The sequence below is a fragment of the Schistocerca nitens genome, chromosome 3, assembly GCF_023898315.1.
Source record: "Schistocerca nitens isolate TAMUIC-IGC-003100 chromosome 3, iqSchNite1.1, whole genome shotgun sequence".
Taxonomy (NCBI): Eukaryota; Metazoa; Arthropoda; class Insecta; order Orthoptera; family Acrididae; genus Schistocerca; species Schistocerca nitens.
Genome location: NC_064616.1, coordinates 679,988,531 through 680,013,029, shown reverse-complemented (window position 1 = coordinate 680,013,029; position 24,499 = coordinate 679,988,531). Strand labels below are relative to the sequence as shown.

Here is a 24,499-nt window from a genome sequence, read left to right as displayed (position 1 = left end):
TGGACAATAGCACGCCAGAAATGGAGTGGCCGGCGCAGAATCCCGACGTGAAGCCAATGTGTCATTTTTAGGATTTGTTAGAACGTCGATTTCGCTCCAAACACTAGCGTCTAAATTCACTACCTTCTTTGGTTTCGGCTCTTGAGGAAGAATGGGCTGCCATTCCTCCAAAGACATTCAAACACCTCCTGGAAAGTGTCGTCAGCAATGTTCAAGGCGTCATAAGGGAAAAAGGCTACTGACATCCCGTATTAACATCCACCAATAGTTGTCGGGATACCTTTGATCAAATAGCGTACACTCCATAGGTAGAGGATAAGGCACAGGTTGGTCGGTGTCGCGCCAACCCCGCGGTAACTAAAACAATGAGTGGAAACTATGTTCAGTTGTACATAACAGGTCCGTGACGTATGTTCCAATAAGTCACGAAAAATGTGATTTTTCATGGGGCTGTACCTCGGGTTCTATTGAGCACAGAGATGAGGTGTCAAGTGTTTTGGATAGCACTTGGCCTGGAGACCATTTGGGTTCCTATTGGAAAAAGGGGCATACTGTAGCTGTCCTACAGTAGAGGGTCAAAATTTAACCACGACGCACTTCCTCCAGTCCAGGCAAATTGAACAAATCTGTTGGTTGTTTTGGATTAGGTATGACCTGAGGTGGGCCTTAGGCGACTTATAAAATTTGTTCATGGGCGGTGCCTGAGAAAATCACAAAAACCGGCTTTTACCGGTTTTTGCTCCGTGGGGGTCAATTATCTAAATAGCTAACCATAAAAAATGACTAAAGTTTTAACCATGTATTCTTTAGACATTTCTCTAGAAATGAAATTTCCACGTTTTCAAAAATTTTCATCCGTTATCAAGATGCACCTGAAAAACCATTATTTTTTGGTCCTAGAAGTACCAGTTGTGAGGATAGTCGCTTCTGTAATTTCTATTCGCTGCAAATCGTCAAAATTTTTTACGATACATTCATAAGCCGGTGTTCTCGAGGAATCCGTAAACTCTTTTCGATATCATTATTCGCTACGGTGATCCAGATATCGAAAGTTATCAAAGTTACCGCACTTATGCACGTAAAATATACACGTAATATCAGGTATGAGGCATAAACGTAGTTTTAACTGCCGTAGTGAGCAATCGCTTTGGTTCTGTGGGCATCATGAGAGTTCTAAGGTCACGAAACTATGGACATAGGTGAGTCGATCGTTGCGTGAACTTTTCATCACACGCTAATATTTTGTCAGCGTATTTCTTGTGGGTATATAACCAAAGTGGTACGGGAGTGACAAAAAATGTACTAAAAATGGTTTTACAAGGCTGGAAAAGAACTTAAAATGACTGGAAAGACTGCAAAGAAGTAAAGTATTTTTAATAACATTTTTACTCTTTTAATGAACAAATCATAAGCCGGACGTTTTAGATGAATTGCTATCGATGAGCCAAGTATCCAAAAAAAAAAAAAAAAAAAAAAAGTAAAGCAAACGATTTTGTGTTAACCTTATATTGTGCGTAATTGTTGATGTTGTTAAAGTGTACAAATGTGTCGAAGCATTTAAATAAACTATCAATACTTTATTGCGTTTTACATAAGCAACACACGCTGCTGTAGCAGGGAAAAGAAGGGAAACAGCCAACCCCCCCCCCCCCCCCCCATAAAAAAAATTCTCCCGTCGGAGACAAAAAATGCGATTATGTTCCTCTATAAAAGACTCAGACAGAAAAGTGAGGAACAAACTCATTCCGACGTTCTCGCCAACATTTTTGGCGTGCGAACACATTCGCACTTTTTTGTGCTGAAAGAGAGCAGCAGAGAGACAGTGACGGAGGAAGAGAGACTAAACACCGCCATTGGGAGAGAAAGAGAGGAGACAGAGATGGTGGGACATAGAATGTAACACTGAAAGAGGAGGAGAGATGGATGAAGGCGATAACAGTTGGAGCCAAAGAGAGAGGAGATAGTGATGGTCAGTGAGAGATAGTGGCATTAAAAGATCATACAGATCATACCACGGCTGGTACTACCATCACTTAAAAGTTCGTACTGATGAACGGCCGCCCAGAGGGAAAGTTTTCCTTCCGTTCATGAGTACAGTTACAGATCGCATTTCTAAAGCGTCCAGCAAGTATGATGTGGAAACCACCTTCAGACCCACCGAGAAGATAAAAGAATCGGCAAAAGGTACACGACATTCTCTGGCTACACTGGGGGTATTTAAAATTCCATGTAGTTGTGGTCTGGTTTATAGAGGTACCACAGAAAGAACTGCTAACATCCGTCTGGTTGAACACACGAGGAACTGCCGCCTAGGACATACGGATAAATCGACCATAGCGGAACATCTTTATCAAGAGGGTGATCATAAAATAAAATTCACTGAGACGAGTGTCATATCGAAAACATCGCATTATCATGACCGTATGTGTAGAAAGGCTATTGAAATTTACAAACACCGTAATAATTTTAACACAAAAGAGGGAGGTGTTACATTAGATAACATTTGGATGTCAATATTGCAACGTAAGAATGAGGATCGATTGCTTTCAGTCGAGAATGTTGGAACTACCAGAGAGAATCTCGTAGCCGACGGCACGTGATAGACTCTGGTGCCCACTACACTGCCCACATATTCAGCGCTCCCTCGAGTTCTGGTTGCAGTTCGCTATTTTACCTCTGAAGATGTCTCCCACTGTCGGAGAGGAAACTTTAGGAGAAAATTTTAAAGAAAGACAAAAGGAGCGGGGTCAGAGGCAGTGGGATATACTATAAATTCAGGAGACAGTGTCAGTGAGTGATAGGAGACCGTGGCAGTGAGAGAGGAAGGCAGATGGAGCCACTGCAAGTGAGAGAGGAGACAGCGTCAATGGGAGAGAAAGAAAGAAGTGCGGACAGTGGCAGCGAACGAGAGGAGCCTACATCTCCACCAATCGCCGGATATGGGTGCCTCATAACCATGTGTAAAAAATTTGTTCAATTTTCCTTATCCCTTATACCGACGAGTTAAAGTTTCCCTGTCTAGGGGAGTATGAAGGCTTAACCACGAAGAGAGACCGGGGAAAAGGATTTAGAATGTTCTGAGTTAAAACAGTCCGAATACGTTGGCACGCCAAAATTTTTGGAGAGGAATGCGAAATGAGGGCTGATGCAGTTGGTTCCTCACTTTTCCGTCAGAGGAACATATTCTTCTTTTTTTGTGGTCCGACAGGAGCGTTTTTCCGCTGGTAGAATTACACTGAACAGACACGGGCACGGTCTGTGCAAAATATTATTTGAGGTTAGCGAGACTGTTTTGATATTAATTATGTAACACTAGCTTCATGCACGGCTCATACATAGTATAGTTAAAACTAAAGTATGTTTCAGTCAAAACTCACATAAACTGTTTAATAACTATATTTTTTCCCACATTATCAATAACCCATAAATATTTCTAGGACTCAACATTTCCACCAGGGGAGAGAGTCATCTGATAGGGGCCTCGTGGAAATGTTGACTCATAGCATGTCTGTCGAAATCAGTGCAGCCATCGAACAATTTATGTGCACATTGACTGAAATAAGCTTTATGGTTCATGCACGATTTGTATAACACAGCTCAACCATTGTTTACGTATTGCGAAATTTTATACTTACCCCAGGCGAAGATCATTCTTTTGAGCATGAATCGAATCTCAGACGTAGCGAAAACTGTGATAAGCAACTGATACATGTTAACAGCTTCGACCAACATCCAGGCCAGAGATGTGAGGACAAAGTAGTGCGTTAAGATTGCCACCAGTATGCACACATCCACCAAATGGACGTTGTTCTTCACCATCACCAGCAGAAAGGATAAATTCATCATCAGCAGTGAGACGCACAAGTTCAGCAGTATCTTCCCCGATCTGTCGCGGTTCAGAGACCTGCAGAAAATGTGCACATTGAATGATGACGTCGTATAGGCACACAGTAAGGAAGAAATGAGTCTCATGTACGCTGTCTGAGGATAAAGATTACTTGAAAAATCAGTGTTCCCAAATTTGTGTGTGTGTGTGCTTTTAGGATTTTGTTACACAATAGCGCGATTGCGGCACATGAAGGAAGTTACATATTATAAGTTTCGAAAGTCTGTCCGTAAGCAACATTTCTCCCAAATCACTTTAGAAAAGTTGTGAGAATACTTGTGTAGGATCACACATACGTGTTTCCTTCTTTATGTCTCATTAAGGTGTCACAAAAAATCACTCTTAGTTCTACGACGGTAGTCTGTGATATTAACTGAGTTTTACACTGTTTATACAACTCTCAAAGGCTTACGTATTCTCTGTGATTCATTTCGTTGCATCAGTCTAGTACCGACGTTTCATTCAAGTGTTATTAAGAATTAGAACACCGTTATTAGATTCGAAACACACAGAAAATGGTCAAATACTTTTTTCTGTCAGCAATCAGCCCATAAGGCGTGCTCTCTGTATGTATTGCCACTGCTTTTACCCATTCACTGCAGTTCCCTGAAAAGTTTTTCCTGCTGCTGAATTTAATCTTTACCACTCTGCTACTGCACGAGATGAAACTCGAATCTTAGCATTTTGTTGTTGGTCACAATTTCATCTACTCTTCACAGAAAAGGAGTTTACGCTCGATTTACTCCTTTGTTTGCGCTTTAAGACCCGTTGACTGTGAACCATTAGGGACTGGCTGTTATCTTCGCACTGACAAAAAGCTGGCTGTGGATCTTGTAGGAGCCCGGAGAGTATCCCTTGTAGCGATTTCAAGAAGCTACGGAAAAACTCAAAAAACTAAGCTGACGTAATTTCGGCACGTCTTTTGCTCAATTCAAAGGCAGTGTTTTAAGAACGCGTCATTTTGCCTAGTCAGTGTTACTCTGCTATATCATTCTGTCAAAGGTTTTATTCACTGCTTCGGTTGCATTATACCTAAATTTTTCTCCTGATGTAATACAGTGCTCAGACTATTTGTTTTTTAAGTTACAAAGTTGTTTGTGAACGCATCTGGATCCCATTATTGTTAACGCTGATTTTAAGTACTTTCCTTCTTCATTTCGCATGAGTTGATGACTCATATACTATAGAATATGTTTGAATGTATTTCAGTGTTTGGCAATGTTGTTTCACGAACACCTCATTCTTGGTGCAATTGAAGTCAGGATGTTGCCCCTTGTAACATGTTAACCACTACGCTTTCCATACTTACGTTAAGCTTAGATACACGCTGAGGTGACGTGATTACGGCCGCACCACGTGAATTAACAGACTTGGAACGCGGAATGGTAGTTGGAGCTGGACACATAGGACATTCCATTTTGGAAATCATCAGGGAATTCAATATACCGAGATACACAGTGTCAAGAGTGCGCTAAGAATATCTATTTCAGGCAATACCTCTCACCAAGAACAACGCAGTGGCCGGAGGCTTTCACGTAACGACTGTGAGAAGCGGCGTTGCACAGAGTTGTCAGTGCTAACAGGCAAGAAAGACTGCATGAAATAACGGCGGAAATCAATGTGGGACGTACGACGAACGTATCAGTTAGGATAGGACGGCGAACTGTGGCGTTAATGGGCTATGACAACATAAGTGCCTTTCCTAACAGCACGATATCGCCTGCAGCACCTCTCCTCGTCTCGTGACCAAATTGACTGGACGCTAGATGACTGGAAAACTGTGGCCTGATCAGATGAGTTCCGATTTCAGTTGCTAAGAGTTGAATGTTAAGGTTCAAGTGAGGAGCGGACCCCACGAAGCCACGGACTCAAGTTGTCGACAAGGCATTGTGCAAACTGGTGCTGCCTCCATAATGGTGTGAGCTTTGTTTACACGGAATGGAATGGGTTCTTTTGTCCAACTTAACCTATAATTGACTGGAAGTGGTTACGTTCGGCTACCTGGAGACCATTTACAGCCATTCATGGACGTCATATTCCCAAACAACGATAGAATTTTTATGGATAACAATGCGCAATGTCAACGGGTCACAATTATTCGCCGTTCTTTGAAGAACATGTTGGACAATTCGAATCAATGATTTGGCCACACAGATGGCTCAACATGAATTCCAATGAATATTTATGGGACATAATAGAGAGGTCAGTTCGTTCACAAAATCCTGCAATGGCAACACTTTCGCAGCTATGGACGGATATAGCGGCAGCATGGCTCACTGTTTCAGCAGGAGCCTTCCATCAACTTGTTGAGTCCATGCCACGTCAAGTTGACGCACTCAGTATAATGCTGACATAATAGATGAAAATGTTTAACAGGATATAGTGTATACCAATGTAGCTAAAAGAAAGGTTTATGGATTGAAAATCAGTACAAAGAAAACAACAGTAATGGTGCTAGGAGCAAATAAAAGCGTAAATATAAAGGCGAATGGAGAAATATTAGAACCTATGCAGAGTTTTAAATACCTCGGAAGCAGGAATAAAACAGACTGGAGGAGCACGCAGAAGTGCCGCAGCATGACGTGGCGTGGACTCGACTAATGTCTGAAGTAGAGCTGGAGGGAATTGACACCATGAACCCTACAGGGCTCTCCATAAATCTTTAAGAGTACAGTGGGTGGAGACCTCTTCTGAACAGTACGTTGAAAGCCATCCGAGATATGATCAATAACGTTCATGTCTGGGGAGCTTGGTGGCCAGCGGAGGCGTTTAAACTCAGAAGAGTGCTCGTGGAGCCACTCTGTAGCAACTCTGGACGTGCGGGGTCGCATTGTCCTGCTGGAATTGCACAAGTCCGTCGGAATACACTACGGACATGAATGGATGCATGTAACCATACAGAATGCTTATTACGTGTCTCCTGTCAGAGTCGTATCTAGACGTACAGGGGTCCCATATCACTCCAATTGCACACGCCCCACACCACTACAGAGCATCCACCAACTTGAACAGTCCCATGCTGACATGCAGGGTCCACGGATTCATGAGGTTGTCTCCATAACCACACACGTCCATCTGCTCGTTACAATCTGAAACGAGAGTCGTCCGACCAGGCAACATGTTTCCAGTCACTGACAGTTCAATGTCGGTGTTGACGAGCCCAGGCGAGGCGTAAAGCCTTGTGTTCTGCAGTCATCAAGGGTACATGAGTGGGCCTTCGGCTGCGAAAGCCCATATCGATCATGTTTCGTTGAATGGTTCGCGGGCTGACACTTGTTAGTGATCCAGCATTGAAATCTGCGGCAATTTGCGGAAGGATTACACTTCCGTCACGTTGAACGATTCTCTTCAGTCGTCGTTGTACCCGTTCTTGCAGGATCTTTTTCCGGCCTCAGCGATGTCGGAGATCAGACGTTTTGCCGGATTCCTGATATTCACGGTACACTCGTGAAATGGTCGTACGGGAAAATCCCCACTTCATTGCTACGTCAGAGATACACTGTCCCATCGCTCGTGCGCCGGCTATGACACTACGTTAAAACTCACTTAAATCGTGATAACCTGCCATTGTAGCAGCAGTTACCGATGTAACAACTGCGCAGTGACTTGTTGTCTTATGCAATATAGACGTTCTCGACCGCAGCGCCGTATTCTGCCATTTTCCATATCTCTGTATTTGAATACGCATTACTATACCAGTTTCTTTGGCGCTTCAGAGTACCTGCCGGCGCTCTCGACCCTCTTTTTCAAACAATGACATCAAACGTGTCACTGACGAATTCATAAAATTGAGAACATTTCCTCTTTTGTTGTTACCTATGCTGCGTGTAGTCATTTTAATACTAAGTAACCCCAGATCATAATTGTGACTGCTTTGTCGCAGCTTTTCTTTTACAAAACGATCAGCGCCTGTCACGCCTGACGGATTTCATGATCCCAGTCTGCTCTCGAAAGGAAGGAAGGAAGATTGGGTTTAACATTCCGTAGTCATGGAGCTCATTAGAGACGGAGTATAAGCTCGGATTGTGTCAAGAATAGTGAAGGAAATCGGCCTTGCCCTTTCAAAGGAACCATCCTGGCATCTTCCTCGAACGATTTAGGGACATCGTGGGAAACCCAAATCTGGATTGGCGGAAGCAGTTTTGAACCGTTAGCCTTTCGATGCTACCTCGCTCGGTTCAACTCTAGAACTAAACACACTATAGTCATAGCATCGCTGACTCACCTATCAGTACACTTGTGAAATAACGTCATTATGAGATAAACTTCCATAATTCGAGAACCTCAGAAATAATTGTTCCAGCAAAAGTTTAACACCTACTATAGCTCCACTAACATCAAAGGAGTAAATTTATGCGGTAGTGGCAGCAATTCAGATATGAGTGTCTTGTGGATATCAAGACTACCTGATATAAGCGGAAGATGGCAGTCACGCCGAAATAGGCCTGTTGTAATAAAAAATATAATCCAACACAGCAGCGTCTTGGTCTCATAGAATAATATCCTCTATAATGCGTCTAAAGCGTTTCTGTATAAAACTGTCACGTCATTGTGTGCTTGATGACCAAAGACGCTCGTACAAGAGTAGACAACGACTTAGAACTTCCGTGATTTTAGAAAATGAAAGAGCAGAAAATTTTTAGCTACTGTGCAAAATCCTGTAATTAATTAGCAATGAAATCAGCGCTGCAATAGAATCAGATGTTTAATCCGAATAATTATGAAACGCAGTAATCAAAGAACAGGATAATAAAAACATTTGTATAATCAGCAAACGATTAATTACGTCGTTATTGTTATTAACGCCAGATTTTAATTGATTTTGAAGTTAATGTGCGTTGTCGGTACTGATGTCTGTATTTCTTCACTTCAAGGGGACACTAAGCGAGGTGACAGAGAGGACTCGTATTCGGTAGGACGGCATTCGACCATCCCGATGCAGTTTCTTTGACTTCCGTAAATGGCTTAAGGCAAGTCCCGAGATGGTTCATTTGAAAGGGCGCATCATTTTATTTCATCATACTTTCGTCTCTAAGGAACTTTTCGATGGTACTTTAAACCCTAGTCTTTCTTCATTCTGAATTCAACGGAAAGCACTAAAAAATTGGACATGTGAAACTAAACATCTTAAATGTGGTACTGTTTGATTGTTTGTAGAATAGAAATTCTTGTTAATCATAAAATTCGCATACATAACATGACTCTTCGTGGTGATTTCGTGCAAATACATACGATGATTGTATTATTTTTGTGCTGGAATTGATTCTTACTCGAATGTGAATATTTGTTATAATTTAGAAATAGTTTTCATATAGACCAGTATTAGTAACAGTTCTCATTTAAGCAGCTTAAAGTATTTTATTTCTTAAAATATTTCGAGGTATGGGCACAGCATAAGATAAATATAGCAATACGATAACATTTAACTTCAATGTTCACAGATTTTACTCTAGCGGTTTTTTAATCTTTGCGTGTGCTATGTACCTGACAGTCATTTCGACCAGATACAATAGTCACAAATAAGATGCAAAACATACGCTTCGCAAAGGAAAGTGCAAATATATACAAATAGACGGCTGAACCCGAAGAGGATATCCAAGTCCAGAATGCTACGCGACATTTACAGCTCGGAATGCACTATTCAGTCCATTACGAAGGTAAACGAGATACTCACTGCCGAACACGGATCTGGCGCAGACTGATCAACCTGTGACATCCGTTTGCGCGGTATGTAACAGTTACTGCTTGCGTTTCATTGGAGTAGGAACTCGTTAGGAGGGAAGATATTCAATGAAAAAGTTGAGTCTCTTGGTGGGGAGCGCTACATACACAAACTAGAAAAGATTGGATTTAGGATTTGAGTCCCGATGTGAAACATAGATTTAAACTGTCACTAATATCTATTGTAGCTGGATAGCAAATGTGAATAAAGGAAGGCGTTATGTGAACTTTAACTGTGCAACTGTATTTATTCTGGCGTGTACTTATCCTTTTATGCAAATAGCACGTATTTCTCTTCTTATATCGGGATAGAAACACAGCCAAAAGTTGGAGACGGAGAAATACTAAAATTCTTTAAGAGCACTTGCCGCAAAGAAATAATTTTCTACATTTTTGACAAAGTAGTCACGCATTTCAGAGTTTTACAGGCGTAATTGTATTTGTCTCTATAGTCCATAAGGCGAAGAAAGTAGAGCTGTTGCCAACTTTCGACTGTGAGGTGCAAAAGGCTACATTCAGTACTGTCTGAAAGTCACAGACCCCTGTAACTGCTGCAATCCTGAAGCGTTGCCATGGAAATGTAAACAAAATTGTGTTAAGCGTTTGATAGTAGTAGCGCGCGATGCAGCCGCGCCAAATCCATTTTAACAGTAAGGATCTTTTCTAGCCATATGGACTACAGTTACCTTGTCACTAAGCGATTCACTCTCAGATCAGTAATACCTAATGACATACACGTTTTTTATATTTAAAAAAATCATGTAAAATGATAATAATAATAACTGGTTTCGCCCATTCATTAGCCATTCTTCAGTTTATATCTTTAGAAAAGAGAAAAATGTATACGCTAAAATCTAAAAATCAGTAAACTTTAAGCCATTTCAATTTGCAAGTAACATAAAGCATATACACTAAGAAATGTTTAAAAATTTATTTTATTTCTGTTTTTTATATGTTTTCATATTTACATTAAATACTTACCAGTTTCAGCGTTGCTTTTAGAGACCACTCTCATCAAGCACTGAGCAAGGAGTATGGCAGCGCGTGTCGTATACGCTTTCTTTACCAAATGGCGACTTTTTTTACTTTAAGTTGCTTACAAATAGAATACGCTTCAAACGCTGACTCTACTTTTTCCTATTTTATTGTAGAATCTAAATATGGTCAATATACAGTTGAATCCAGTTATGATTTTTATCATCATATTCGACTGTACTGTGCCCAAATTAAGAAAACAAGAAGTGTATAAAATGTCATCTACATTTCCCCATGAACACTTTACAATTTTTTTCCAAAACTAATGATATATCTTTATATGTTTTCAATAATTTCTTGTTATTTTTACCCAGATGATCCAGGATGAGTATCGTGACAGTCCTTGATCAAGTCTGAAGATTGTTAACATACCTGAATGTAGCGTAGGTAACGATTGTCAGAGTGAGACCGAAGATGCTGCAGAAGGAGCCAACGTAACTGATGATGCTTAGAGTGTACTTGTGCTCCTCCGACACACCATAGTCTGATCCTGGATCCAAAAGGATCGAGAAGTGAGTCATGTGGTCTGATTCACAAATTATCCTGCTTTCAGTCTGGTTTGTCTTTAGACCATAAGTCAGCCATTCGTAACCTGTGCGAGAAAAGATGGCTACCACATCAGAAGTTCATGCTTGTATTATGCTTAAAACAGTCCTCTACCTATTAAACGATCAATAGAAAAGTAGCTTACAGTACGCTACAGTAAATTCAAAGAAATTTCAAAATGTGAAATTAAGTCTTTACTGTATAGATAATTATACTACAACTTCTCAGTCGAAATTCTTCTTTACAGAGATTTTTAATTTCAATTTTTAAAGAGCAAGTCCTTTTATGAGTTACAAGTTCAACAGAAGTGTAAAACAAAATTTGAAAAACATACCTGTATCTGTAAGCATAATAATAATAAAATTATGCTGAAGTCTTTCACAAAAGAAGGAAATGAAAGTGATAAAAGCAGAATGAACAAATATTATCTGTGAAATACAAGTTGACTAAATGTGTGTATAGTTTTTTCATGGTGGGATGTAGAAGCGAAAGTGTTTATTTTAACCCGGTGATTATGAGTTATGGTGACGAGTCCTACATAAAGCTCTAAATATTAATAAAACCAAATGCACATGAATTACATTTTATCAACGGTATATTCTAATACATTGATAACAGGCGATCCCGCAATTTGTGCCGAGTCTCGTTGTATGCTTCGTACATTCGTAGCAAAGACCGGCCAACCCTGTCAAGTACAGCAGGATCCTGTTTTATGCCGTGAAATACGCAAATTGGTCGGGCCATTAGCTTAGGCCTGGCAGGAATTGGGGTAATGTACGATGCACACTCGACGTGTACTGAAATAAATGGAAAGCAAAGCACGTTCAATCAGGTGAATGTGCTAGCAACACAAACAGAGCTGGCTCGATCTATCGAATGTTTTTCACAGTCAACAGTACTCGCGCACCGACACTGAAAAACATGGTATTGTGTCAAGTACTGTTTGAAAATGCATCCGTGTATACTTGGAAAACATATAATTCAGTAAAACATCGCACTTCATGAGTACTAGCATGTTTTGGAGGTTAACAAAAACGCGACAGATGAGCTACAAAAATAAATTTCTACACTTTGCTACAACAAACAGACGATAAATGGCGAACAAAAGTCTTGGAAGTATTTTCCACCTGTAAACAATAATCACCATAGACTTCTATAGTTGTGGGTAATTTTCTACACATAAAATACTAAACTACATAATAGCGATGTCTAAATTTATTTTAAGATGACGGAATGTAATACAATTAACTACACAGTGTGTGCTACTCCTAATAATGTACATATAACTGAATGATTTTTCAGTTTTCTTCTTGAATTTTCTTTAATTCCAAATAATTCTTTTCGAATTTTCTTTAGTTTCAAATAAAATTACGATGCTCCGTATGACCTGTGAGTAATGAACAACCTTACTTAACATAAATCACGTTACTATTCTGTAAGTTGTTAATATCTGTGTAGAGTTCTTATCAGGTTTCGCAGATATGGATCTAATAATTTTGGCGTCTTAAAGGCTTAATTACAAGGAGAAATTTCAGATTTTATGATGAAACACTGAGAAAAAACACACAACCTGTTAATATCAGGTAGCGGTGTATTACCTTCAAGAATGTAATGTAGAACTGTACTGTAACCGAAAGGTTACGTATTTTTCTTTCGATGCAATAATAGCTCCTTAAAGAAAAAATCAAATTATTCAACGACCAATCTTCTTGCTGTTACCGTTGTGTGTATGATGGTCTCTTGTTCTGGTGTTTTGTACACAATAGGTTCTTGATCTGAACTTTTGCGCCGCGCGGGATTAGCCGAGCGGTCTCAGGCGCTGCAGTCATGGACTATGCGGCTGGTCCTGGCGGAGGTTCGAGTCCTCCCGCGGGCATGGGTGTGTGTGTTTGTCCTTAGGATAATTTAGGTTAAGTAGTGTGTAAGCTTAGGGACTGATGACCTTAGCAGTTAAGTCCCATAAGATTTCACACACATTTGAACATTTTTTTGAACTTCTGCGCACGGGAGTAGCACATGGTAATGAGGTCTTCGCAATAGTTCATTCTTCCTTCATTAATATGTTACACAGCCAAAGATAAAAATTTATTCTCGAAGGGGTTTTAGACGCCGTAAATAGGCGAGAAATTAGTGACACAACCATGCTTCGTGTTAGACAAGAAATAAAGAAATTATGACTAGATCTTATAGAACGAACCTCCATGGTGTTGTATCCACATGTTACAGGGAAGTTACTGTCTGAATCCAATCAACAGCGAGAGTAAAAATTCTCTTATATTCAGATATTTTGATTTTCAAGTGGAAGTAGTGACACTTCAAGAATGGAGTGTACACTTCACGAAAAAAAAGTGATAAAATTTAAAAAAATTATCTCTCAAGTGTACCACAATGGTAAATGTGTTCCAGATGCACTATTATGGCCTACCTGATGTAGATAAATAATAGCATGTAACTGCAACAGATTCATACAAATGTAATGTTCGCTCTAATGAATTGTATTAAATATATTAGTACAATGAACTAGAAGTATTAATCACAGGGTGGGGTGATGCAGTGGCACATTGGACTCGTATTCTGGGGGACGGCGGTTCAAATTCTCCATCCTGCCACGCAGATTTAAATGTTCCATTATCGTCCTAAATCACTAAAGGCAAATGCAGGAATTGCTCGTATGAAAAGCCACGGCCCAGTTGCTTCCCAATTCTTCCTCAACCAGAGCTTGTGCTCTGTTTTTATAGCCTTATTGACGACTGTACGTAAGACCCTAATCTTCCTTCTTTCATTTTTACTAAATAACAAGCTGTCATTTACTTCCTAGCAGAATATTAATGTTTTTGCTACTTTGAATAGCTTGTCTGAAACTACGTTGTTTGAGAAGAGTGACTGATGAACTTCCAAGACCTAGCGAACGAAGTTGGAATTTCATGAAATAAGTGAAGAAATGTTTGGTGTTTCGTAAAATTAGCGAAATAAAGTAGAAATTTCAAGGAATCAACGAAAAATTTTCAAGAATCAATCCACATGAAATCCGCCAATAGGAACGTCAGGTTTACTTTGCTAATAATTCTAGTAATATTGAAGGGAGAATGTGAGTAAAAGCCTACAGTTACGTTGTCAAACAAGATATGCCAAAAAATATTTCTGAAAATGGTTGAAGAACTGTTACACGGCGTCTCAGAGAAGGTTACCGAATGTCTTGGATGTTAGTATATATGAGCAGTAAGTAACGTTATAACACGAGACACACATTCATTAGCCCCAGAACAATCGAAAAATCGTATCAAAGGACTGGCTTTGTTATTTGTTTGACGCGACTGTTGCGTTTCACTCTGTTATCCTACGAAAGAATGAAACTGCAGAGAGATGCATACAAAAACAACAACCTGATAATGTTCTAGCTAACGACAGTGGATCAGATGTGAGCTTCTGAAACTGATGTATGTAACTAGGGAAGAAATATTGATTCATCATCCGACAGTGGTGTTAAGCCTGACAAATTTCAAAGACGCCAAAGAGGGTTATGCGGCTGCATCTAGCGAGAAACAGAGTGTGTGAAAACATCATTAATCGCATTGTATAATGAAAATAACGGAGTTAATTTAAATTGCTCAACAATATCTCATCCAAGGTCACTGTGTTTGATTGCGTCTGCTAAGCGAATTTTTCGTTCTGTAGCTCTTGAGTACTTGTGAAACTCCTATTGTCGAAGAAAGGTTTGAAAGTGTAAAAATGTTAGTGAGAAGCGATCCATTTCTCTAAGAAGGGATGGGTTACACGACTTTATGAACAATTTGAATTCCATACATCAAAACATCATCCTTGAAACGCATCTCAAGGCAAATTTGACTTTGTAACCTGAAATGTGCAAATTTGATTAATGTTTGCTCTTGGAAGGTTACTGAAGAAATTAACAAAATATGACAAATTTTCAGAAAATTAATGTACAATTAATGAGGAAAACTGTTTCACATTTCACAAATACGTATTGAGAGGTGAGCATTTCACGCAGATTATCGTAGTAGCATCAGTATAACGATGTGTTTAATTGTAACTTTAAAAAATACGTTCAGGGCTTTGAATATAACAAAATCTCTCTAGATAAGAAGCGAACGTATGTTATTTAACTCTCCCAGTCGAAAGCAGTTAGCTAGTAATCATAAAATATGAAATCTTAGGAACCTGGTAAAACAAATTTTACAAATTGTATTATATATCACGTAAATTTCTCGAATGGCGAGATTTTCGTAAACTATATAATAAATCTTTATACTTACACGCTTTATATCGCATCAGACTGGTGTCTACGCTTGCGATGTAGTTCCTGTCTAAAACGATTTTAACACGCGTTGGTTAAGTATGAAGACTAAATCTTTTTACGCTTTTATTCTTTGTTAGAGAGCGTGTATCTCTTAATTGTGTACATATCTTGCAATTGTTTAACTGAATATCTTTGATATGGTTACGTTATTCTGAAAATAAATTGTACGAAATAATGTGTGTGAGTATATTATGATCAGTTAATTCGTTCCTCTATCGAACTGTTTATCAAAAAGCTGCATCTAATTACTGCAAAACAAAGAGATGAATATTATCATCGTAGAGGAATTAGCTTTACAGCAGGGAATTTATATATCTGCTAGGCACGTTTCAAGTAATCTGACGTGAAATAAGAGATCTTTGTCATTTTACTGGCAGATATCGAGGAGCTGCACATGACATGTAATTTTCATTACATACTAAATTTCACAATACCAACATGTATGACAAACAGTTCTTGGGCAGAAATTAACCCAGATGTACATGCGGAGGAAAGCGATAAACATATTACGCAGTTGCCTAGTCACCGCCCTATCCCCTCTACTCTCAGCCAGTACTATCAGGGGGAATGACGTCGTATTGTGAAACAGCTGATGATTCACTTCTCAGAATCGACATGCCAAACATGTTATTTGCGCTTATTTCCAGTCACAATCACTACATTTGTTTAATCTATTATTTGTGGAATTTCAACAATCAATTTTATTCCTTTTTAATTTTTCTTTCTCAGTTGTGCTAATAATTTGTGTTAACAATGACTAGTTTCGAACGTATCCGTTCATTATCGAATCTTTAAGTGAGTGTTTCTGAGATCATTAATGAAATAACGTTCGTCCAGTTAGGGCTACTCATAACGGTTCAATATCGAACATTTCGCGTCCTTAATGTAAGTGCTTACTATACTCTCAGTCATCCGTTAGCGGAATCGAGATGACTCCGCGTAACACATGGCTCAGTGTATAGTACATTTAGACAGTCAGTCAATAGGGTTGTCTGAAGATAACGACAAGTCAGTTTGCCGAAATATAACACCATATGGGCGACGCTAGCCAGCTGGAATGCCTGAGAACATTCCAAAATTCGCAACTACAAGTACGTCTTACTGTCCAGTTTTTCCCCATCCAATTGTTTTTTTTCCTTTTTTTTGGAGTAATTCCTAACATGCATCTCTTCATTTCTCGCAGAGTGAAACTCAATTTTTGAATGATTTTCGCATAAATGCTCATTTCTATGAAGTAGATCTAAATTCGCAACACACATTGATTGCAAACAAAGTATTCGAAAAACGTTTAGAAAAGCGCCCCAACCCGTTTTTACTTTCATCTTCATTTCTTTTTTTGTCCATCCATAATTGTCTTCAATTGCTTTAAACACAAACGCTCACCAGCTGATTCTATGAAGTCATTTTTAATTTGAACTAATTTCCTTTCATTGGAATAATTACACATTATTTTGGGATTATTGGAACTGAATTTCTAGCTTACTCTATTACGGTTTTCTATTTTTTATTGACGTTTATCTACATTAAAAGTAAACAGACAACTCCATCAGCAGCCTGTAGATTCCTCAGGTATATTCAGTTAACAATTATTCCTTCTGAGTTTTCACAGCCTATGATCTGAAAATTTCGGTTGCTAACGTTGCTTGTCCCTTCACCTAATTAAAGTACAATATGTAATTTTTGCTATGCCGTTGGTTTGTTCACTGATCAGCCAGAACATTATGATCACCGACCTACTATCGATACAGAAACGTCCAGGCGATAGCAGCTTCACCTGAAGAGGAATGACTGTTAGTCAGATACACGCATGGTGCATGCAGTATCAATGAGCGTGCTGTCCATGTGTAGAATGGGGAAGGAGGCAGAGGGCAGATTGTGATGGCGTGGAGGCTCAACACGAGCACTTCGGGAAATGCAGGACTTGTCGCGTGTTCGAGGAGTGTTGTGATGGGTGCCTTCAAGACGTGACGAAACTAAGGTTAAACCACGTCCAGACGTCGTTGAGTTGCGCGGCCACTCCTCAGTACAGATGTCGGACTTCGTGGGCTGAGCAGACAGATAAAACGGGATAGGCGGCGAACTGTGGCGGAATTAACATCAGAATTTATTTCTGGGCTGAGTACAAGTGCGTCTGAACACACGGCGTACCGAACACTCCTTACGATTGGCCTCCGCAGCCTATGTCCCATGCATGTGCCAATGTTGACACCACGACATTGGCGACTACGACTGAAATGAGCACGTGACCATCGGCACTGGACATTGGTGCAGTGGCAGAGCGTTGCATGGTCTGATGAATCCCGATACCTTCTTCATTATGTTGTGGGAGGCCGCGAATCCGTCGTCTTCCAGGGGAACAGCTCCTTGACACTTGTATTGCGGGACGGAGGAGACAATTTGGCGGTTGCTCCATTATGTTCTGGGGAACATTCACGTAGGGATCCATGGGTCCAGTGGAGCTCGTGCAAGGCACCATGATGGCCAAGGAGTATCGTACAATGGTTGCAGACCACGTACATCCCTTTATGACGATCATGTTTCGCGACGGCAGTGGAGATTTTCAACAAGATACTGCGCCCGGAGTGTGGTAGAGTGGTTCGAGAAACACAGCAGCAAGTTCCTATTGTTGGGCTGCCACCCATCCTCCCAACTCGCTAGATGTGAACCCTATCGAAGACGTCTCGGATGTGATTGAACATGGCGTCAGAGATCATTGTCCCCCAACCCAGAATTTACGGGAATTAGGTCACTTGTGTGTGCAGATGTGGTGTCAACTCCCTCCAGCGACCTAACAAGACTCTTATTGCTTCCATGCCACGACGCTTTGCCGCTGTTATCCGTGCCAAAGGCGGACATACCGGCTATTAGATAGATGGTCATAATTTTCTAGATGATTAGTGATCAGTGTATACACAGAGTGATTCAGTTTGGCCCATCACCTCAAATATATTCGCAACCATTTGAGATATCTTAAGTCTGTTTGCACCTAGATGAATTATGAGAAAGTCCTCGCTAAACGACGAAGAGTCCATTTTCATAGCTTTATGAATCACAGAGACATTGCTGTCAACTTCACTTTTTGAAATGGAACTATAGTAGTTTCTACTGCTAGTATCAATAATTACAGTATTTAGAACTACCGAATTATCTGTTTTGAATATAAAACCAATTTCTGTCTTATACGGGAGTTCGAGACTTCATAGCCAATAGGGAAATACGTCACATGGAATGATGAAACACAGGTTGCACGGCCGCAAATCTGTTTCTGTCGTTCACTTATGCTGAGTGCTTCTTTATTGAAAAAAAGAAAAAAGAAAATGCATTTCTTTCACAATCAAGAGAAGCCAGATATGATATTTCTTAACGCGAATGTAAAAGAAAAGTGAAGAGAGCGGCTGAGTTGTGCCCAAAAAGGTATTCCGACAGAGGTGTCCAACAATAATGAGAATTAAGCAAATATGCAAAAAAATATAATCAGAATCGCACTGTAACACGACGCAGAAGATAAGAAGGAAACCAGCAACGAGCGTAGCGAATTTAACAGATGATCTGGCAGGTTTTGCTTACAATCCACATTGAGAGAAACTACGAGTGCCTGTGGAATACTTCAGCTCGGCGTTGTTGGCATTTTGTGTGCCAACAGTTTCCATCCGTATCACGTGCCACGTCTCACTGGTTATTCACAATAACAGCGCATGCACTGTGTTTTGACATACTGAAAAGTGTTTATTACTAACAAAATTCTGATAAATACGTATAGTATCTGTGTATGTTCCTATTAACTCATGAGGATGCCAAAGAAAAAGGCTCAGCCAAAGCAGAACGTGTCTAGCTACCAGTACACAATATACAAATGGCGCTACATAGCCGTATATTATGAAATTAAGATCTGAATAAAAAAAATACACTGATGATGGCACAGAGATGATGAAACATGTTTGGGTCACATGAAAAAATAGTGTTTTGCATAACAGGCGGGTCTTATCCAATAATCTCAAAGTTTCTATTTCTTCTCCACGAACTTTATTTCCTTCTCCCAATTTCTTCTTACTTTCCTTTACTGCCTGCTCAGTATACCTATAAAATGACATAGGGGATGAGCTACAACTCCGTCTCATTCCCTTCTCAATCACTATTTCTCTTTCATGTCCGTCGACTCTTGTAACTGCAGTCTGGTTTCTGTACAAGGTGTGTATATCCTTTCATTGCCTGTATTTTATCTCTGCTGACCTCAGAATTTGGAAGAGTGTATTCCAATCTACACTGTCAAAAGCTTTCTCCAAATCTGCAAATGATATGAATTTTGATTTGCCTTCCTTTAACCTACTGTTTAACGTAAGTCATAGAGTCAGTATTGACTCCCGTGTTCCCACATTTCTCTGGAACCTAAACTGATCTTCTGCGAGGTCGGCTTCTACCAGTTTCTCCATTTTTATAAATAATTAATGTCAATATATTGCAACTAAGTCTTATTAAACTGATAATTCGGTAATATTCACACCTGTTAGCACCTGCTATCTATGGAATTGGAATCATTACATTCTTCTTGAAGTCTGTGGGTAGCTCACCTATCTCATATATCTTGGACACCAGGTGGAATAATATTGTCATGGCTGGCTCTCCCAAGGATCTCAATAACTCTGAGAGATTATCGTCTGCTCCAGGACTTCGTTCTGATTTAGGTGCTCTGACAAATTCTTCTCCCAGGATCAAATCTGCCATCTCACCTTCATTTACTTTTTCATCCCTCTTCTGTAATATTAAAGTTCATTTCTCTTTTATAGACCTACTATGTATTCTGATTAACTGATTAACGTGTGTTGAACTTCTCAGTTCTGACGCCAACATATACACATATCGGAAGAATTTAAAGATTGAGACATGTTGAAGCAAAATCTTTTGCAGCACCACTTGACAATGGCCTTAAGGCCGAAACTGCAATTGAGGGATTGCTAACAAAAACCCCGCTACTCAAAACAATCGAAAAATTAGCCAGAGGGCCATCCTGTAGTGTTCAGCATTACGTGCGTGATTACACAACCGCTTTTGTCAAAAAACCCTCAAGTCGTTCTGTGTAAGCCTCTAAAAATAAGGCGGTTCTGCAAAAACCCGACAAGCCTGGACTGTTGCTAGCAAGAAAACTTGGTCAGTGGTGCTTCGGGCAGCTACCGCGAGAGCGCTCTGCTCAACTCCCGATACACCACTGATACGATACACTTGGTTTACAACCGCTCTCGTTCTGCTAGGGTATACATCTGATCTCCAAGTTTTTACGTTAATATGGACACAAATGGTCCAGACTGACCTCGAAAGAGAGCAAGAAAAAGAAAAATCAGGATAATATTCGTGATGCCAAAGCGCTTGGTGAATAACTCGTCAATCACGTCGGGAAACTGGTACCAGCTTGCATGGCTGGAGAGGACTCGAAGTTTGCAGTAATACGTATTTATTGCACAGTCATTATTTATTGGTATCGCATACATTATCATAAGGTGAACACTTTCAAACATTCCAAATTATTACATTTGTAACAGCTCAGACGTCAGTTTTATTTCTACGTCTTTCTCTTTCTTTTAAATTTAAGGAAAAGAATGCCATCAAATTTACTTCTTTTATTTATACTATAAAAGTAATTTTGCAAAACAAAATGCGTATTTAATGTCTAAATGCTTCCTACTTTTTTAATTTCACAACCGTATTTCTTTTATTTCACAACCGTATTTCTTTTATTTCACAACAATCCAGGACAGTGATTAAAGAACCAGTGCTGTACTGGAAATACCAGTACGGTGGCCACTTTAATTATCATCATTGTTATTGTTTGTTCCTATTATTTCTTTGACTGTAATATCTAAAGAAAATGCTGTCCTAATCAGTTTATCTTTGAAAGATAATCAGTTTTTTCCTGACTGCTTTTAGTTAGACGTTCGAGGCTGCATTATGTTGAGAAGACGTAGGAAGAAGCCCGGCGGCGCAGTACCATTGAAGACTTTAACAAAATGATGTCGAAAGATGCCCAAGGTACTCATATCAGTGGTTTGACAGGCATGCATGTTATCGCGAATTTTCGACCAACAACGGATGATGAAGGCAATATGATACGACGGGCCGCGACATTCACCTACAAAATACGGGTAACAGGAGATGTTATTATTGCAAAATTGCTTTTCTAAGTTTGCATGGAGTTAATTGCGACAGACTGTGAAGACTGTGAAACAACTTATCTCATTGCGGGAGCTCTCCAACAGATAATCGTGATAAATATTACAAACAACCACGCCAAGAACCAGAACAGATTGTGAAGGTTATTGAGGCCCATATCATGTATTTTCCCGCCCATAAATCCCATTACTCAAACGGAGATAATTCCAATAGGCGCTGTTTTCCAGAAGATCTCACTGTCAAGGACCTGCATGACGATTTCCTTAACGCCTACCGAATAAATGTGCCCTACAAACTTTACTGGCAGATTTCCAAAACTTTCAGCAGCCACTTCGGATGTCCCAGATTTGATACTTGTAAAGAAAGCGATTCACTTCTGCAAAAAATGAACGGAGGTAAAGAAGATACGCAGAGAAAAGCTTTTGAGGTACAGGCAGCTGTTCATCTCAGATAAGTGGGGGCTTTCTTGGATGCAAGCCAGACAGGAAAATGTTAACTGCATCTCGATAAATTTTATGCAGAATTTAGCTGTTCTTCATTTACCAACAGGTGTTGTCTACTAGATGCGTCAGTTGTGGTATTATGTCTTTGGGATACACGATTTGGGAACAGAAAATGTCAGTATATATTCGGAAGATGAGGGCAAGCAGCGTCCTCAATGAAGTTATCTCAATACTGCTACATTTAATAAGCAGCATCCGACACTCAGAGTTAACGAAGGAGAGACGACAGTCGTCATGGGCAAAACAAAAATTAGACAATTGTTTACTTCCTCTTCTGTGTTCTGCACATTCTCAAAAAATTTTAAAGAGTTACGTACTCTTTCCCCGTCATAGCTACCCACCAAACAACCAGGGTTTTTCACTTGTTTCTCCACAACGCGATCCCAAAGCCAGAATTCAGGCTTTAGGGTGTTCGGTCTATGCAGTTTGACTTCAAAAACAAAGCTGTATATTTGCGAGACGCGTACTGTCACATCATCACAATTCCGAAGATCAAAACTGCCCGCACAATGAACGTACCAGGAGCTTTCACATTCCATCCTGGAGTGAAACCTGCGAAGTTTCGGAATACCTCGGCAATCGTGTAAGAAAAGAGAACTACTCAAAGCTCTTTGGCACAGCTGTATCTGCGGATCCACCTACAACCAGTTGTGACTATAGAACAGACAAAGATGACAATAGTGATGGAGGTGAAGATTAATATTTGGAGATGTTATTGTATGCTGTATATCACATTTAGCGTCCTTTATCTTTAATAAATAAACGTTTAACTAATACGAGTCGTAAGATATAACTTCAATATACAATAACATTTATATGGTATGTAGATATAATACTATTATGCATTGTATTAGTGGAGGTTTTATTGATTTCTGCAAAACCAGCCAAGAGTCCAATCGATTTTCCATCTCCATACCCAGAGATTATACACGCATCAAAAAAAGTTTTGCATCACCTCGGTTACGAGAGTTCCGGAACCTGCACAGAAAATTGAAATAGAGATCAACATAAACATCATTTCCGCCCTTTTTATTGTCCATCAAAACCACACAATGCATGTTGTTCCACCATACAGCGAGACCTTCAGATGTGGTGGTCCAGACTGCTGTACGCACTGGTACCTCTAATACCCACTAGCACGTCCTCTTGCACTGATGCATGCCTGTATTCATCGTGGCATACTATCCACAAGTTCATCAGGGCACTGTTGGTCCAGATTGTCCCACTCCTCAACGGCGATTTGGAGTAGATCCCTCAGAGTGGTTGGTGGGTCAGGTCGTCCATAAACAGCGCTTTTCAATCTATCCCAGACATGTTCGATACGGTTCATGTATGGAGAACATGCTGGCCACGCTAGTCGAGCGATGTCGTTTTCCTGGAGGAAGTCATTCACAAGATGTGCACGACGGGGGCGCGAATTGTCGTCCATGAAGACGATGCCTCGCCAATATGCTGCCGATATGGTTGCACTATCGGTCGGAGGATGACATTCACGTATCGTACAGCCGTTACGGTGCCTTACATGACCACCAGCGGCGTACGTCGGCCCCACATATTGCCACACCAAAACAGCACGGAACCTCCACTTTGCTGCACACGCTGGACAGTGCGTCAGTGTGTCTATGGGGTTCAGCCTGACCGGGTTGCCTCCAAACATGTCTCCGACGACTGTCTGGTCGAATGCATATGCGACACTCATCGGTGAAGAGAACGTGTTGCCAATCCTGAGCGGTCCATTCGGCATGTTGTTGGGCCCATCTGTATCACGCTGCATGGAGTAGTGGTTGCAAAGATGGACCTCGCCATGAACGTCGGGAGTGAAGTTGCGCTTCATGCAGCCTATTGCGCACAGTTTGAGTCGTAAGACGACGTCCTGTGGCTGCAAAAATAGCATTATTAAACGTGGTGGCGTTGCTGTCAGGGTTCTTCAGAGCCGTAATCCGTAGGTAGCGGTCATTCACTGCAGTAGTAGTCCTTGGGGGGCTTGAGTGAGGCATGTCATCGACAGTTTCTGTCTCTCTGTATCCCCTCCATGTCGGAACAACATCGCTTTAGTTCACTCCAAGACGCCTGGACACTTCCCTTGTGAGAGCCTTTCCTGGCACAAAGTAAGAATGAGGACGCGATAGAACAGCGGTATTGACCGTCTAGACATGGTTGAACTACAGAAAACACGAGCCGTGTGCCTCATTCCTGGTGGAATGACTGGAACTGATCGGCTGTTGGTCTCCCTCCGTCTAGTAGGCGCTGCTCATGCATAGTTGTTTACATCTTTAGGTGGGTTTAGTGACAAGTCTGAAGTGTCAAAGGGACTGTGTCTGTGATACA

At 40.4% G+C, this 24,499-nt stretch overlaps 1 protein-coding gene across 1 annotated transcript in view; it reads right to left on the bottom strand.

The window, feature by feature from the left end:
- The window catches only part of LOC126249386 (uncharacterized), a 238,892-nt gene that overhangs the window by 25,983 nt on the left and 188,410 nt on the right, over window positions 1–24,499 (bottom strand). Inside the window, exons 10-11 of the mRNA XM_049951039.1 lie at window positions 11,015–11,234; window positions 3,636–3,904 (exon numbers count right to left, since the gene is read on the bottom strand). Coding sequence (XP_049806996.1) covers window positions 3,636–3,904; window positions 11,015–11,234 — 489 coding nt within the window. The remainder of the gene's footprint in view (window positions 1–3,635; window positions 3,905–11,014; window positions 11,235–24,499) is intronic.